Genomic DNA, 19,347 nt, shown 5'->3' on the forward strand with positions numbered 1-19,347 from the left:
CGGAATTCGGCCAATCAGCGCTGGCTCTGCTGGAGGAGGCGGAGTCTAAGATCGCTCCACACCAGTCTCCATTCAGGTCCGACCTTAGACTCCGCCTCCTCCAGCAGAGCCAGCGCTGATTGGCCGAATTCCGTACTCTGGCCAATCAGCACTGGCTAATGCATTGTATTGGCTTGATGAAGCAGTGCTGAATGTGTGTGCTTAGCACACACATTCAGCTCTACTTCATCGGGCTAATAGAATGCATTGGCCAGCGCTGATTGGCCGAATTCCGTACTCTGGCCAATCAGCACTGGCTAATGCATTGTATTGGCTTGATGAAGCAGTGCTGAATGTGTGTGCTTAGCACACACATTCAGCTCTACTTCATCGGGCTAATAGAATGCATTGGCCAATCAGCGCTGGCCAATGCATTCTATTAGCGTGAACTGAGTTTGCACAGGGGTTCTAGTGCACCCTCGGCTCTGCTACATCAGATTGCTACATCTGATGTAGCAGTGCCGAGTGTGCATCAGATGTGTAGTTGAGCAAAACTGACTCAGCACTGCTAAGTCTGCATTCGCATAGGAATGCATTGGCCAGCCTTCGGCCAATCAGCGCTGGCTCTGCCGGAGGAGGCGGAGTCTAAGGTCGGACCTGAATGGAGACTGGTGTGGAGCGATCTTAGACTCCGCCTCCTCCAGCAGAGCCAGCGCTGATTGGCCGAATTCCGTACTCTGGCCAATCAGCACTGGCTAATGCATTGTATTGGCTTGATGAAGCAGTGCTGAATGTGTGTGCTTAGCACACACATTCAGCTCTACTTCATCGGGCTAATAGAATGCATTGGCCAATCAGCGCTGGCCAATGCATTCTATTAGCGTGAACTGAGTTTGCACAGGGGTTCTAGTGCACCCTCGGCTCTGCTACATCAGATTGCTACATCTGATGTAGCAGTGCCGAGTGTGCATCAGATGTGTAGTTGAGCAAAACTGACTCAGCACTGCTAAGTCTGCATTCGCATAGGAATGCATTGGCCAGCCTTCGGCCAATCAGCGCTGGCTCTGCCGGAGGAGGCGGAGTCTAAGGTCGGACCTGAATGGAGACTGGTGTGGAGCGATCTTAGACTCCGCCTCCTCCAGCAGAGCCAGCGCTGATTGGCCGAGTTCCGTACTCTGGCCAATCAGCACTGGCTAATGCATTGTATTGGCTTGATGAAGCAGTGCTGAATGTGTGTGCTTAGCACACACATTCAGCTCTACTTCATCGGGCTAATAGAATGCATTGGCCAGCGCTGATTGGCCGAATTCCGTACTCTGGCCAATCAGCACTGGCTAATGCATTGTATTGGCTTGATGAAGCAGTGCTGAATGTGTGTGCTTAGCACACACATTCAGCTCTACTTCATCGGGCTAATAGAATGCATTGGCCAATCAGCGCTGGCCAATGCATTCTATTAGCGTGAACTGAGTTTGCACAGGGGTTCTAGTGCACCCTCGGCTCTGCTACATCAGATTGCTACATCTGATGTAGCAGTGCCGAGTGTGCATCAGATGTGTAGTTGAGCAAAACTGACTCAGCACTGCTAAGTCTGCATTCGCATAGGAATGCATTGGCCAGCCTTCGGCCAATCAGCGCTGGCTCTGCCGGAGGAGGCGGAGTCTAAGGTCGGACCTGAATGGAGACTGGTGTGGAGCGATCTTAGACTCCGCCTCCTCCAGCAGAGCCAGCGCTGATTGGCCGAATTCCGTACTCTGGCCAATCAGCACTGGCTAATGCATTGTATTGGCTTGATGAAGCAGTGCTGAATGTGTGTGCTTAGCACACACATTCAGCTCTACTTCATCGGGCTAATAGAATGCATTGGCCAATCAGCGCTGGCCAATGCATTCTATTAGCGTGAACTGAGTTTGCACAGGGGTTCTAGTGCACCCTCGGCTCTGCTACATCAGATTGCTACATCTGATGTAGCAGTGCCGAGTGTGCATCAGATGTGTAGTTGAGCAAAACTGACTCAGCACTGCTAAGTCTGCATTCGCATAGGAATGCATTGGCCAGCCTTCGGCCAATCAGCGCTGGCTCTGCCGGAGGAGGCGGAGTCTAAGGTCGGACCTGAATGGAGACTGGTGTGGAGCTATCTTAGACTCCGCCTCCTCCAGCAGAGCCAGCGCTGATTGGTCGAGTTCCGTACTCTGGCCAATCAGCACTGGCCAATGCATTTCTATGGGGAAAAGTTAGCTTGCGAAAATCGCAAACTGACAGGGATTTCCATGAAATAAAGTGACTTTTATGCCCCCAGACATGCTTCCCCTGCTGTCCCAGTGTCATTCCAGGGTGTTGGTATCATTTCCTGGGGTGTCATAGTGGACTTGGTGACCCTCCAGACACGAATTTGGGTTTCCCCCTTAACGAGTTTATGTTCCCCATAGACTATAATGGGGTTCGAAACCCATTCGAACACTCGAACAGTGAGCGGCTGTTCGAATCGAATTTCGAACCTCGAACATTTTAGTGTTCGCTCATCTCTACCAGCTAACAAAATGAAGTGAATGAACAAAAGTGAAATTTACATCCAATAAATATTTGGTGAGATCTCCCTTTGCTTTCAAAGCACAAATTCTTCCAGGTACACTTGCACAAGATCCTCTGTAGATATAGGCTCCTTCTGTCTCTTCATATTATTCCAGACAGATTGGATGATATTCAGAGATCAGACCTCTGCAGGGGCCTTATCATCCCTTCCAGGATGATATTTGGCTTGGTCAAGCCAAATATTGATTTTACTTAGGGTTGGTTCACACTAGCGTATGTATTCCGTCCGGGAAGAGTCCGCATGGAGACCCCCCGGATGGAATACAATCGCAATTGCAAGCGCTGTGCTGTCAAAGTGCACGGACCGCATAGACTATAATGGGGTCCGTGTGCTTGCCACGAATCAGAGCGCAGCAAGCACACGGACGCCATTATAGTCTATGGGGTCTGTGCGCTTTGACAGCACAGCGCTTGCAATTGCGATTGTATTCCGTCCAGGGGGTCTCCATGCGGACTCTCCCCGGACGGAATACATACGCTAGTGTGAACTAGGGGTCAGACTTTTCTTCTGTTCATTAACTTAATTTTACTAATTGTAAAAAAGAAACAGTTTTTGAAGGTATTCTTACTTTGCAGCATTTTCCCCAAACCTGCCTAAAACTTTTACAGTGTACTGTGTTTGATTTATTTAATAAAATATCTAGCAAACAGGAGTTGATCTGATTACATTATATGTAAGAGAGGTCACATCATTTATTCCATGCTCATATGGTCGGCAAATGTATGAATTTTAATTGCCAACACGTTTCTTTCAGCTGCATTCTGGAGAAGTCAGTATTGCAGAATTCGGGTTCAGACCTCTTTCTCACACTCATGTGCTCTGGTCATTTCCTACAAACAAATACCTTTTATGCCCAAGAGAGAAATATGAGGAACGTAAAATGTAGTTTGCAAACAAAACCATATTATTTTTTTCTTGCTTGACCATTCCCTGCCATACGATTTCTAATTAGCGATACTTTTTAATTGCTATTTGCTCACACTGACAAGCTGTTGTTAATGACAGAAGTGGAACTGCCATATGGCCCTACATTAGCTCAACAGATTTAGTCACTATAACATTCGCAAATTGGAAGGGAAGATTTAAGTGTCGTCAACAGAGCGTGCAACCTTGCTGGCTAATTCCTTGAGATAGACCATCACGGAAACTCCACTGCTTCTGGTTCCTGCCACTATGGAATGCATAAAGCAAATGTGAACAATGCAATGAATTCATCTGAATCTGCATCTAATAAAACTGCCTGTAGCCATGTTGTCCTACCTAGCATTCTCCTCGTGTCTCTCGTGTTTTAAATTTCCATGAAAATGCCTAGAAGAGTGTACATTATGGTAAAGGATAATGTGTAAGTTGTCAGAATTCCCATACACTTTAATTTTGTATGACATAGAAATGTTCTTATGCTGTAGGTGGGAATACAAGGATGGTAACATTTCAGAGAAAAGCACCCAGGAATTTCAAGCATCATATCAGGCACCGATTTTCACATATTAAAGAAGTCTTATATTTATTTACTTATTTATTTATTTATTTATTTTTTGCAGGGATTTTTTTGTACGTTTGACTTTATAAAACTTTATAATATATGTTGTTAAGGTAACAATCCTCACCATCTTGCAACCTGTAATTCAATTTCCCTGTCTGTAAATGCACAAAAGCCAAAAGGGGGTGTTGTACGTAGGGATTTGGGAGTGTAGTCATTTTTTGGGTAGGCTTAGGAACACTACTTTGTTGGACGCATTTACTTTATTAATGGCTTCTGTTTAATTCAGTTTTATTTCCTTGTGCTGCTGCACTCTCATGATCAACAAAATACACTGACTGGCCAAAAAAAAAGTTGCGTTGTACAACAAGGTACCGTTCCACCCCTGATATAATTATGAACTGTTCATGACAGGAATTTGCATATATTCTTGAATATATATAATTGAGCTGTAGCCTGTCAAGTGCAGATCATAATTAAAGGTGTGAAGCGATGTCTACCAATGGAAGAGCTACCAGAGGTAGAAATGTTAGTGCCTTCAAGAAGGGGGAAGTCATTGGATTGCATCAGGCCAGCAAATCGACCAAGGAGATAGCCGAAGTAACTGGTATCGGACAGAGAACTGTTCAGCATATCATACAAGCATGGCGAGATGGTGGAGAACCCCCCTCCAACTGTGGAAAGTGTGGGCATAAGACTATACTCGAAACTCGAGGTCGTAGATCCCTAAAGTGACTGGTGAAGAATAACCGCCGGAAAACCACCTTTGAGCTCACACAGATGTACAACTCGACGGAGCAACACATTTCGGAGTGAACAATGTGACGAGAACTCAAAGAAATGGGTCTCAACAGTTGTGTCGCCACACGAAAGCCAGTGGTGACAGAGACCAACAGACGTCGGCGCCTGTCATTTGCAAGAGACCACAAGGATTGGACCCTAGAGCAGTGGAGAAAGGTCATGTGGTCAGATGAATCACGTTTCACATTGTTCCAGAGAGATGGTCATGTCCGGGTGCGACGAGAAGCACACGAAACACTGGAATGTGCTGGAAAGGAACCTGCGCTGTCACTAACCACCCCAACGAATCTGCGTAACCTGGGCTCCCTGATGCTTGAGAATTGGATCAAAATCCGTGAGTCTACACTACAGAACATTATAGACTCCATGCCGAGACAGATGCGTGCTGTTATTCGTGCTCATGGTAGCCCAACTAAATATTAACACTCGCAACTTTTTTTTTGGCCAGGCAGTGTATGTACATTGGCTTCTTTGTTTCATGGCCCATCCAATTAGATCTGGAGCATGTGGAACACAATGGCTTAAGGAAGACCTTTCACCACGTCTGCTAAGTCCAGCTCTTTGTAGCATTTAATAGTTGCTGTTCCACTGATTCCTGCACAGTTGGAATTTTTTCTCTAGCCCCCGTCATTCCCAGCTATCAGTGCAGTTAGTTATGGTGAGTGATATGCTATTTAAGCTCTGTACTGTCAGTTGGGTGGTACGACAAACTTATTGATCAAGACCCCTAAACTCAGAAGATATTGGTTAAAGGGGTTTTTCCATAAAGTAAGTTATTTCCTATTCCTAGGATAACTTGCAGATCAGTGAGGGCCAATCACTTACCATTTAACAGACTTTACCAGACTTCACATGGTAGCATTAATATCACTATTCACATGACTGTTATTTTTGGCAGTCTGTGGTCACAGACCATCACAATATAGGTCGTGTCCTATTTTCTACTGTTTTTACGGATCTCTCTTCAAACACTGAAATATACTGTAGATGGCCGTGAAAAATGGAGGGTTTTCACAGCTATTTTGCATCACTTTCCTGTGGATCTAGTTGTAGCAGGAGAATGATGAAATAACTTGCTTTGTGGAAAAACCCCTTTAGGCCAAGGCCTCATGTAGTGAGCCACAGTCATTCAGTCAAAAAGTCCTGCAGGAAAGACCGTGGTGGAAACGTCTCACTTTTTTCCTCTGCAGACTTTCTGGTTCAATTAAACCTGTACGGAAAACACAAGCATTTCTGTAGGTATAATTGACATATTGCAATTTCCTAAAACACAACGGTTTGTGAAACCACAGCATGTCCGCTGCGGAAATTTTTCTGCAATGTGTGTTTGAGATTAGTCAGAATCCCATACACTTTGCAGGGGCTGTTTAGCGTTTATGCTGCATGAGGCCCTGGTCTCAAATGTGTTCTGAAACATTGCTATGTATAGGTAGTAATCTTATTGCATCATTTACTAACCCCTCGTTCACATCTGCGTTTGGTAATCCATTCGGGGAGTCCGCATGGAGACCCCCCGAACGGACTACTGAACGCATTTGCAAGCGCTCTGCAGTAAAAGCACACGGACCCCATAGACTACAATGGGGTCCATGTACTTGCCGAGAGATCACTGCACGAGTCATGTGGAGAGGAAAGTAGATTGTGAAGTACTTTCAAGTCCTCATGTTCCCTACGGAGATCTTGCAGCAGATGTACAATACATTCCTAGCTCTCTTTGTATACCTTGTATATATACTTTGTATATAGGATGTATAGAAGGAATATTGATGACTTAGAGAGCGCAGACCTTTATGTACACTTGATACAGTTCTCTCAACAGCATATGGGTTTCTAGGGTTTCATAATACTGATGAAGGTAGACTGTTTGATCTAGACAAAAAAGAAAAAGGCTTTTATTATTGGCAATAAACATGTATTCTTGATATCAGATGATTCATGCTGCATTAATTTCGAGTAATCCAAGCACTTTGAGATTTCCATTATGTATTCCACTCCCTGTAAGTTTGCCTCTGTTATATTTATGTATTAGTTATGCTTTCAGGCCGGGTTCCTGAATGCCGAGGCTTTCAGAAGATGTAGTTATTCATAGCTGGGATGCCTGCAGTTGCTTAGTTTAATAGGTCTACAATGGTAATCACTGCAGATTTGTTCCAGAAGGACTTTTCAATTGTTCCAGGTGTGCAATATGTGTGGTTGATAGCCAAAATTATACATGCTGTCATAACATATTAATATCGCCTTGCCACAAATTGCAGCTTCAAATTATAAAAAAAAAATAGTTCTGCTTTGTAGTATCTAATATTAGCCCAGGAGACAGGTATTGTAGTCAATAAAGTAATAAAGTATACACTCAAATAAATAATATATTATAAGACTTTGGTGACTTTCTAGATTAACAGGGAAAGGACAGAAAGGAGAATTGATAACCTGTAAAATTTACAAAAAAAATTATAGGTTTGAAATATAATTTAAGGTTGTTAAGCCTGGCCTAGAAATATTCATTTTTTAGATTCAGCATCTGATTAATTTTTCAATTAAATAAAAAAACTCATACCTGCACTTTTTCTGTCTTGTATACTGTTGCCTTATAAAAATGGTGGCTGGCGCTCATTCTGAAATCAATATCGTTCAATGGATTTACATCAGACAATGGACCTAAACATAATTGGGCAGATTTCTTATGCCTTGCATACCAGTTTTCTAACATACAAAGAAAAAAAAGTTGTAATCTAAATCAAAGTTATGTGTAACAAAAAATTGCAATAATTTCGAAATTATCTGATCTAAAGAAGGGGTCTTTAAACCCAGAAACATGTTACACTTTTTACTTTTGTATGTATTTGGTAATAAAAACCAACGCCTTGTATCGGATAGTCTGATTTTGAATTAGCTCGTGTGGAGGGAGCGTGAATCCTGGTATATTGTCTACATCAAGCCTTAGAGCTTGAATTGAAATATTTGCAAAGATGTTTGACACTGTTCCTCATAGATGTTTAATGGGTAAAATCAGGTGCATTAGTTTGGAAAATTTTGTAATTGGATTGAAAACTGGTTAAAGGATTGTACCCAGTTGTGAGTTGTGGTCAATGATGGCTTGTCAAACTGGTCATCTGTTATAAGTGGTGTACCCCAAGATTCAGTGCTGGGTCCGCTGTTATTAATGTTAGTATTAATCCCATCTTCTATATCATTAATAAATATCTAGCACTGTCTCTAGTTTTGCAGATGACACCAAGCTATGTGGTACAATGCAGTCTATGGAGGATGTGTTTAGGTTACAAGCAGACTTGGACTGATGTGACATATGTCTTAGGGGTAGTAAAGCTTGGAGAGTCACTGGCGGAGAATCACCTGGGTGTACTTCTAGATCATAGGTTAAGTCACAGCATACAATGTCAGTCAGATGCTTCTAAGGCCAGTAGGGATATTGTCATGTATTAAAAGAGGTATGGACTCATGGGATAGGGAGATAACATTAACATTTTCTAAATCATTGGTGTGGCCCCATCTGGACTATGCAGTTCTGGGCACCAGCTAATAGAAATTTAGAAAAGGATCATGTTTTGTCTTGAGTAGAGATATTCAAGGGTAGACATGATAAACATTTTTACATATATAAATGGCCCGCACACAAAAGATACGGGGGAACGTCTTTTCCATTTTAAATCCCTGTAAAAGACAAAGAAGCAGTCCCTCCATCTGGAGAAATACATGTTTAATCTTCCCTGTAAGGACTGTCAACCTGTGGAATAGCCTAACCAGGAGATGGCCACAGCATCAACAGCTGGCAGCTTCTAAAATGACTTACAAGTCTTTTTGCAGCAAAATAGCATTGATGCTTAAGGAAATATATAGGATGCGTATTTCTTTCACCCATGCCCTTTTTTATCCCATTGTTTGAATTTGATGGACATATGTCTGTCTATCTATTTATCTAAACTACTTATCTGCTGTCTCTGTCTATCTTGTGTATGTCTGTCTGTCTATTTCAGCATGACATACCCCTTTTTGTATATCACATCAACTGAATACTTTAATTTTCTTTGTGATCTGCTTACTCCTAACCTCACTGGGTGTTAATCACTTGGGGTCCATTCACACGGAGGAAATGGTGAGGAATTTGGTGTGGCATTTCAACGCTGAAAAAAAAAAGCCTCCCATTGACTTCAAAGGGTTCCTTTTTCTGCTAACTGGGAGGCTTTTTTTTCAGCGCTGACTTTCCACACCAAATTCCTCACCATTTTCTTCAGTGTAGATTAGAGGTTCTCAAACTTATTTTGTCTACCGCCCACTTCGAGAATTAATTATTTTCTAGCGCCCCCCCCCCCAATTTTTTTTAGCGGCTAAATTCACTTGTTTTCGTAATATCGTCGAATGACATGACTGGCTGTGACATGATGGCGCGTGTGCTTTTATATGAGGCAGCGGGCGGGCCTAGTACTTTCGAGAATGGACTAGAAACTTCTTGCTTCGCATTGGAGCTTACCGCCATCTATGGTACAGTTTGACAACTTTTGAACAGGAAATAGTTACTGTCTAGTCCCCTAGATGGCGTTACATGAGGAAACGCGCGTTAAGCGTAAAGGAGCGGTAAAGTTTGTGTTAAAAGCAAAAAAACAATTTTAAAGGGGTAGCCTCATGAAGCTTGATCTGCCTTCTAAGCTGCCTAAAAATCTTCTTTCTTCCTGTTTGCTCGCGTCAAATAGCCCCACCCCCAAATTAACATGTAGCTCCGCCCACCACATAGCGTGATCCTATGGGATGACTGAAGGGCCTGTGATGTCATCAAAAGGTCCTGTAGACTTGGATTTACCTTGTACGGAGTTTCCTAAAGGACCTGGCTCCTCTGCCCACTAGCAGCCTGCTCTATATAATAAAGCTTTATCCTAGTGAACAGAGAGACCAGGTCCTTTAGCCCAGTAGGATTTAGACTGCTTTATATAAGAAAGCAGCACTTATTCCACACACCCCCCTCTATCTCACAGCAGGGAGCTAGGTGATGTGTATGTGATGTGTATGTGTGGTGCAGACACAGGCTGGCTCCGTACACTCAGCCCCCCCCCCCTCTCTCCCCCCACACAGCAGGGAGCTACGTCATGTGGCTCCCTCAGCAATGAGCAGGGGGCCAGGTGCTAGTGTCCATAATGAAGTGAATAAAGTAAGATAGTGGACAAACAAAGCAGTTTTGCTGAAGCAATGTATTTAGGAAAAGTCTTAAATCCACATTAACAAGCAGTATAGATAGAATCATTGTTATGATACCACCCCTTTAAATTAGCCATCACTTCTCTGTGCCCTTTACTGCCCCCCTATAGTCCTCCAGCGCCCACAAGGGGGCGTTATCGCCCACTTTGAGAAAGACTGGTATAGATGAACCCTTAGTGTTGTACAGATCATTGCTATGACTTTCACAAACCTGTAGCATATAATGCCAGGTTAGATCTTTTATTACTGTTTGCTATGTGATATTATAATTAATTATAAAAGTGAATAAAATAATATACAGGGTTCCTCTTTAGATTTGAAGCTGTACATCTAGAAAAATAGCTTGCCTCAGTATTTGTATAAAAAAGATATGCAATATCTATTACATATCAATGGAATTGTTAATTTTAAATAGTTGAAAAAAAAAATGTAAATTGGTGACATATGGTTTAGATATTGATACCTTGTAGCATCAGAATATAACCCTTGTATGTGTAGTCTTACCCCTCGTTCACATCTACGTTGGTATTCCGTCTGGGGAAGTCTGCATGGGGACCTCCCCCGAACAGAATACCAAATGTAATTGCAAGCGCTGTGCAGTAAAAGCACTTGGACCCCATAGACTATAATGGGCTCCGTGTGCTTGCCGCCCACTGCCCGCACGAATCATGCGGACAGGAAAGTAGATTAGAAACTACTTTCCTGTGTGTAAGATCCCTGCGGAGATCTGGCGGCAAGCACACAGTCCCCATTACAGTCTATGGGGTCCAAGTGCTTTTACTGCACAGAGCTTGCAATTGCGTTTGATATTCCGTTCAGGGGAGGTCCCCATGCAGACTCCCCCAGTCGGAATCCAAACGCAGATGCGAACGAGGGGTTAGTGTGGAAATTGGGTGTGGTGTACAGGTGAAGGCAATGTTTCCAGAGTCCATGGACTCACACTGTCCAGCTGCACAGCTGGTATCTCCAACGTCAGATAATCCAGTGTTTTTGGGATTGTGCAGCTGTTTAGTTTCTACACTATGGTGCTTGTTTCATAAAGCAGCAGAATACTTTCTGAGGACATAATAAACTGTCCACCTGGTGACAAAGAAAAGAAACGTCCTCTGTAAATCCTGTTGTGATACTAGAGGATTCTCTTAGGGTGCTCAGAATATGATGTATCTTCCATGACATGAAACAATATTTTCATAGTATTTCTCTTCCTCATGACTCATGTGAATGAGAACCCAAGAAACTATGAACAATTGCTTTGTTGTAAGATGGTTTATTCAGCAGACAGCGGAGACCTCACACATGATCTTGTTGCCAATAAGGGTGCAACTGTCAATAAAAAGGGAATATAATGGGCTCTATTAAGATGTTATCTTTTATGTGTTATGGTTGTACTATGTTGTCTGAATATCAACAAATACCAAGTCTCACAATACAACAGCAGAAAACACATTAAGGCTGAGGCTCGACGTAGCGGTGTCTTTTTTTACGCAGCTTTTTTTGTTAAAGATTTTTCTGTGTTTATTTAAGCCAAGGCCAGGAGTGGATTGAGCAGAAAATGGAAGTGTATTTCCTATATATTTCCCATTCTGTTTGTAGCCATTCAAAATTTAAAAACACAGAAAAATCTGCAATGAATAAGTGGCATTTCCACAACGTAGGGCCTGTGCCTAAAGGTGCTAAAGGGATTTTGTTTCCTTTTGTTAATGGAGGTAATGAACAGGCTCTACTTGTTTTTGGGGATCTTCCTTTGGAAGCAACTTCTTCAGGTGTGCAGGGTCTTTCAGACAGTGCAGAGAAGAGATGGGGCAGAGATATTCTGATGAAACTTTGAAAAATTCCAGCAATCCACTGTTTTATAAAACGTAACTTTTACTCCATATAGATATTAAAAACATGGATATACATCACCATTCACGGATACATGGCAGAAAAAGCTAACGCGTTTCAGGACAGATATTGTTAACGTCCCTTACTCATAGCTAGAGATGTTCTGACTTGAATTTAATCTCAGGGCATACCTCTAGGCTTATTGAAAGCCAAGCACTGGTCTATAGGGTGGTGCTAGAGTAACAGTTTACTTTTCCATCAAATACAACTTATTTACCTATTGCTAATATGACATGCAACATATTGTGGCAGGTTTCTAAACAGAACACACTGGAATTCTAACTTAATGTGCACCAAAACCTTGCCTACACAATTTTTTTTTACTTGCACAACATTTCTGTCAATTAATTGGTTGAATAAACTTAAGACTAGTAGGTCTACCGGTGCCCCAGGCTTATCATCCAACAATAGCCACTGTGCTAAATCTGGCAAATTTGCATAGAGGACCTTTTATGTCCTTGGGTACATGCGGTTTTATATGCCACTAGAAAGCCGACAGTGCACTGAATTCAGTGCACTGTCAGCTTTCCCGTTATGTGCCCCAGGGGAAGAGATATCAGTGCAAATACTGATAGCTCTTGACTTTCAGAAGGACGTTCCTGACAGTGTAAATGGGAACACCCCTCCTGACAGTACTTTCCTTAGTGCTATAGTATGAGAGGGGGAGTTCCAGCCATAGACCAGTATTGGGGGGCGTTCCTCACCACTCATCGTCATGGCTGGGCGGTAAGGAAAGCCCCATCTGACAGTATAGCGCTATGGATACTACTGTCAGGAGGGACGTTCACAGCTAGTCTGAAAGGAACGCCCTTATGACAGTGAAGAGCTATCGGTAATTGCACCAATATCTCTTCCCCCAGGGCACATAACAAGAATTCAGTACACCCTCTGCTTTATAGCGATATACAAAACCGCACGTGCCTGAGGACATGAAAGGTCCTCTTTAAGCTAGGGCTACACAGTGACTTTTGCCGACTCTCTTTGCACAACTAAACATTGCTGTGTTGCTCTTTGACTTCTTCACACATGTTAGGTAATGGAGTCATATTGTAACCCAGAGGGTGCCATCACAGAGATCTTTTGCTTGCGCTGTGAGTGTCGCCCTGGCCTTGATCCTACAAGTAGCAGTAAAATTAAGCCATATCCATATGCCTGTGCTGTGTATGTATATATACATATTCAAAAGTTAGTGATAAATATTGAGTGAATACATTAGTGAAACAAATGGAAACACTGGTCTTTATCCTACATATCCATGGCACAGTGATGTAGACTTTAAAAGGATCTTTCACTTTAAATTTCCCAAGTGGCCAATCCTATTTGAGCCCAATTCCGTGTTTTGTTAAGTGAGAAAGAAAAACACAAAAACACATAAGAGTATGGAACTTGCATACGTAATGAAATTTAAGCCAGTGCAAAATGTACACACTCAGAATGTTTGCATTTGTTACGTATGTATAGCTGCATTATAAATCTCTAAAGCCAGGCTTTTAACTGACAGCCTTCCTGCTGTGACCACTAAAAGTGAAATAAGGAAGGTGATATGTCTATATGTCAGATGTTATTTCATAGCAGCTATGTGAAAATTGTGTACAGTTTGATAAACTGGATGCCTGTTCAATGACTTGTATTGTTAGGTGCTTTAGTGGTTATTTAGCAAAATCTCCTGCTTAGCTTTCAGTGTTTTCATTTGGGTTAGTTTGTAAGATAAACCAGGTGTTGTTTTTTTCTTTCCTTTCAGAATGTTGTATTGGATATAGCTATATTTATCTGGTTACAATTATATATGGTGAGGGGTTTACTTCTCTAATAAAATTCATGCATAGGTCACACAGGAATTCAGCTCTGAAGGCAGACAATGAAGACGTCATTGCAGAACCAACAGGTAGAATAGACAGAGGTATACAAGAAGATACAATATATCAATTGATCTCATCATTCAGAATTCTGCATTTAAGGTTAATGTGTTATCAAAAAGACTGGTAGCTTGGTGATCGGATACGCCATTAATGTCTGATCGGTGGTGTGAATTTTCCCATTCGGTGGAACAAAGTAGCAGTGGTGCCAGAAAAGTTTGCAAGTTGCAATAAGGCAGGGGGAACAAAAGCAATGTTACAAAAATAGAAATATACTACATAATTCATCAATTTAAAACCAAGAGCAAATGACAAATACAAAATTGGACAACAGAGCTGCAGATTTTTGCCACACATGTATTGAATTGATTTGCTTTCAGATTAGACGATAACTACAAAAAACACATGCTAGTGTCTTCTGGTTGTTAATGAATTGTACATTTCCTTGGAAGTGCGGAACTTCATTTCCCTTTGCAATGCTAAGGAGGATTGAATTAGGCGGCTGAAAAAATAAACTCTTGCTGTTCCCATGTAAGATGTCACTATTTCCACTGTGCAGTTCTAATATAAATTCTCATTGAGATCTAGATATTTACTTGGAGAAATGAATTACACTGCCATGATAACAGATTGGAGGAAAGGCAGAACATTTAACAAAACATGTTGAATTTAAGGCACATTAATACATGATACGCTATTTGTTCCTGCTTGTGGTCATGATTGAAAACATGTTTGTGTACCTCGCTCTCCTTGATTTCATTGAAGGAGGATAGCATGGCTATATAAACAGGGCAATGAAGTGACAACCACCCCATGTATTATTTAAAGGGGTACAGATACAGGGAGTTTTAAGAGGCTCATGGTCAACCAAAATTATTTTTCTGATATACATTAGATATATCTTTAGGAAAACTATGCAAAAATTAAAAAAAAAAACTTTTTCATTTCATTATAGAATCAAGAAGTAACCTGCAAAAGAGAGAAATGCCCGGTGGTTTCGAAGGATTGTGCTCTAGTCATAAAGCAGAGAGGGGCTTGCTGTGAACGTTGTAAAGGTACAGTATCAGAGAGAGCAGCAGTCTATATCTGTGATGGAACAGGAGACATATTAGGGCTAGTTCGCACGGGCATTCCGTGTGTGCACTTTCTGTTGCGGCTGCTGTGATGGGATGCCGGTGCAGTGCACGTCATCCCGTCGTGGCTTTCCTCTCCGGATTAGGCCCAAATGAATGGGCCTAGTCCAGAGGGTGCTGTCGTGAGGCGGACACCACAGCTGAATCAGCCGTGGAATTTGCTTGAAGAAAGGGCAGCTCACTTTTTTTCCTGCTAGCGGGAACAAACCACTACTGGAAAAAAGAATGCTAGCGGTCTACATAGACTTCTATTGTGAGGGGGCGGATTTTGAGGAGGATTCCACGCCAAAATCCGCCCCCTCTTGTCCCAAGTGAACGAGCCCTTAGAAACTACCTCACATTCATGGTCAGCACTGCAGCCAAACTGTAGTCACAGATCACAGCTCTGCACTAATGGCGCTTAGCTGAAAAAGCAGTCAAGTATCTGAGGAAAATAATAGATAGGTAGTCATCCCCGTAGGGATTTACTGACAAAGTGAGTGGACAGTCGCTTTATATATATTCTTTGGATTGATTTTTCTTTATAATGCTGGACCTTAGAAGGGAGATCCAACTGCTATGTATTATACCTTTCTAGCATGCATGTATAAATATGATACGACATGTATCAAAACAGCCCTGAAAAGGTTTTTGAGAAAATCATGATTTTTATTAGAAACAAGTCAGTGGAGAGAGATGAGGGTGAACCAAGGCTGTGGATTAAAAGAACTGTAAAATCTTTGGGTTTGGTGGCATATACTGCCTTTCCAAGCAGACCTAGCTACTTCCCCACTTCTGTCTATGCTCCTGTCTCTTTGAGAATTAGTGATTAGAGATGAGCGAACAGTGTTCTATCGAACACATGTTCGATCGGATATCAGGGTGTTCGCCATGTTCGAATCGAATCGAACACCACGTGGTAAAGTGCGCCAAAATTCGATTCCCCTCCCACCTTCCCTGGCGCCTTTTTTGCACCAATAACAGCGCAGGGGAGGTGGGACAGGAACTACGACACTGGGGGCATTGAAAAAGGTCTAAGGTCGGACCTGAATGGAGACTGGTGTGGAGCTATCTTAGACTCCGCCTCCTCCAGCAGAACCAGCGCTGATTGGTCGAGTTCCGTACTCTGGCCAATCAGCACTGGCCAATGCATTTCTATGGGGAAAAGTTAGCTTGCGAAAATCGCAAACTGACAGGGATTTCCATGAAATAAAGTGACTTTTATGCCCCCAGACATGCTTCCCCTGCTGTCCCAGTGTCATTCCAGGGTGTTGGTATCATTTCCTGGGGTGTCATAGTGGACTTGGTGACCCTCCAGACACGAATTTGGGTTTCCCCCTTAACGAGTTTATGTTCCCCATAGACTATAATGGGGTTCGAAACCCATTCGAACACTCGAACAGTGAGCGGCTGTTCGAATCGAATTTCGAACCTCGAACATTTTAGTGTTCGCTCATCTCTATTAGTGATCATTGTTAATTTCCTTCTGCCAATCCTTGTCTGTTTGTATCTATTTAATTCTGCTTCTTTACTGTGACTTTGGCTGAGCAATGTATTAGTTTTCCTTGTTTTGATCTGTTGCATTCATTCATTTTGTTGTTTTATGCTGGAGTTTGTCCTGTTTAATATGCTAGTTCTATTGTCTATTACGTCTGTTGTACCTCTGCTACCACTTGGCCTATAGCTGCTGCTTCCTGTTACCTGTTGTACTGTGGCTTCTGCTACTTGTTACCTGTGGCACTGTGGCTTCTGTTGCCTGATCCCTGTTGGTCTATGGCTTCTGCTATCTGTTACCTGTTGGCCTATGGGTTCTGCTTCCTGTTTTCTGTTGATCTATGGCTTCTGCTATTTGTTACCTGTTGTTCTATGGGTTCTGCTTCCTGTTACCTGTTGGCCTATGGCTTTTACTGCCTGATACCTGTTGATCTATGGCTTCTGCTTTTATCTGTTGGCCTATGGGTTCTGCTCCTTGTTATCTGTATTCCTATGGCTTCTGCTGCCTAATACCTGTTGTCCTTTGGCTTCTGCTGTTACCTGTTGGTATATGGCTTCTGCTATCTGTTACCTGTTGGCCTATGGGTTCTGCTTCCTGTTTTCTGTTGATCTATGGCTTCTGCTATCTGTTACCTCTTGACCTATTGCTTCTACTGCCTAATACCTGTTGGCCTATGGCTTCTGCTGCCTAATACCTGTTGGCCTATGGCTTCTGCTGCCTAATACCTGTTGGCCTATGGCTTCTGTCACCGATTTGGCTTTTGGCTTGTGTCCCTGCTCCCTGCATGACTTTGTGCCTTCTACTTCTGCTACCAGTGTTATGTCCTTTTCTGAATTTCTGTTTTATACCAGGCTTCTGTTATCTGTGAATTTTGTCCTGTTTTTAGCTACTGTTGTGTTTTTTTCTTGTTACATTGCATTATAGTCATGAGTGGCCTGCAGTGAAGTCCAGGCCATATATGGGGTTGAAGGCTGAAAACTGGGGAGTCTGCTGCTTGCATAACTCGCTTAGAAGTGGCCCAAAGCCAGACTAGTTTTGCAGCACTGCGGGTCCACAATCTGCTGCCTGCGCCTTACAAGAAAATTTGCTTTTTTTAAGTATAGTATTTTATTAGCAATTTTCTTAATGCATCTTAAAATTGGATTCTCAAGGTTTTTAAATGCTAGATCCTGAGTTTAAAAATGCTAAATAGGAATTAGCCAGGGAGTCTGTCAGCAGTGAACTAGTTACAAAACTAACCACAGTACCTTGTAGAGGTGATTCTACAGTGTCCAAATATGGAAATATGGCTCTTTAGCTTTGGAGCCCCATGTTCATAGACCAAAGCCCAGGCAAACTAAGGCACGTCCCTAAAACACGTTTCCTATATATGCATAAAATGGAGATTTACATGAAAATGGGGCTCGAAAGCTGAATAACAGAGGCATATTTGGAAACTTTAGACTCACCTCTGAAAGGTACTGTCATCAGGTTTATAATGAATTTACTGCTGACAGATTTGCTTTAAAAATCATTATTTATGCAATAATTTAATTTTTCTTTGTTATGTTATTTTAATAACATATCAATTCTGGGAAATAGAAAATTTGTACTTTATGTTGGTAAATTGACTGCAAGATGTATCACTGATATCCAGTTGGTGATGGTTGGCCGATTTTGGCCAATCACCAGCCAATTTGTACAGACTTAACTGGGCGGTGTAGTTGTAAATGTTGATGGTGGAATTGTTGTTATGAATGATCCCATCATCAATCGGATAGAAAATCTAAATCTAGTGTGTATGGCTGGCTTTAGTCATCAAATGATCTAAGAAATCATTTTATCTGTCACCACTACATACAGTACTGTGTATAAAATCACAACATCCCCCTTTATATTGTAAAGACTTCTTGGTGAGTGCTATTTTTTTTGGTCTTTGGAAGTTCCTCTTAGCTTGGCTCAGTTGTTGCATTAGCTTGAAATATTGCATTGTGTGTGGCCATCTGTAGCCTATGTGTGCTCTGAGTGACTGTTTGGGTACAGTCCAAGAGAGAAAAATAAAACAGATAGAGATACTGTCAGTGGAATGGATCAGCTGTGACTATACATGTCATGGAAACTCATGCAGTTTGGACATATTTTACTCCAGCACACATGAGCATCGTGTGTGATATAGCATTCTAATCTCATATATTTCCAGGAACATCTGAAAATTCGAAGATTTCAATGCACTGTAAGCACAAAGTGTTTAATGCACTGAAATGTTTTATTGAAATTCATAGAGAATTACGCAATGCATATAATAGGTTGAAATATGCTTGGCTTAACACCCGGGTGTCTCAGTGAGCTGTGTAAGTAGTGTAATGCTGTTCATTAAAGAACTTACTGCATTTCACTATCTGTATTTTATAGAGTATATATATATATATATATATATTTTATATGTACCTGAAATCAGCATCTTCAAGGGTCCACTAGACACATTGAATTGGGATGAAATAATGCAAGTCCCTTTGGCATCGTTTTTTGTTTTTTTGTGTTGGCCCGTTCAGATCTGTCTCTAAGGATGAATTTATCAAATGTTATATAAACCATTTGTGGCAGATGTTTCTTCACACAGTTTACTTCTCATGTCAAGCATAATTGTTAAATGTGAAAAAAGAAGCGGAAGGGAAGGGTATCCTAGCAGTGGATATCTATGGATGAGACTACAATGTCGTATACATTCAGCTTGTGGTTTAGTCTGCTTTGGGCTTATAAAATGACTCATCTCTAGAATGTACATCATACTGAGTGTGGTTCTTTTTTAGTTTATTTGCTCATCTCTATATTTTAACCCTTTGTTCTGCGTGTAGTTTATTAGTGGGGCTAAACCAATTCCACTATTACAATGGTAAAAAAATTATGTAATTGATTGCATTAAATACTAGAGATGAGCGAACAGTGTTCTATCGAACACATGT

General features: G+C 41.8%; 1 protein-coding gene across 1 annotated transcript in view; it reads left to right on the forward strand.

Moving 5' to 3' along the window:
• Positions 1-19,347, forward strand: part of BMPER (BMP binding endothelial regulator) — a 174,595-nt gene that overhangs the window by 23,310 nt on the left and 131,938 nt on the right. Inside the window, exon 3 of the mRNA XM_075271124.1 lies at positions 14,754-14,853. Within this exon, the coding sequence (XP_075127225.1) occupies positions 14,754-14,853 (100 nt within the window). The remainder of the gene's footprint in view (positions 1-14,753; positions 14,854-19,347) is intronic.

Source organism: Leptodactylus fuscus, chromosome 4 (assembly GCF_031893055.1).
Source record: "Leptodactylus fuscus isolate aLepFus1 chromosome 4, aLepFus1.hap2, whole genome shotgun sequence".
In the NCBI taxonomy this organism is placed as follows: Eukaryota; Metazoa; Chordata; class Amphibia; order Anura; family Leptodactylidae; genus Leptodactylus; species Leptodactylus fuscus.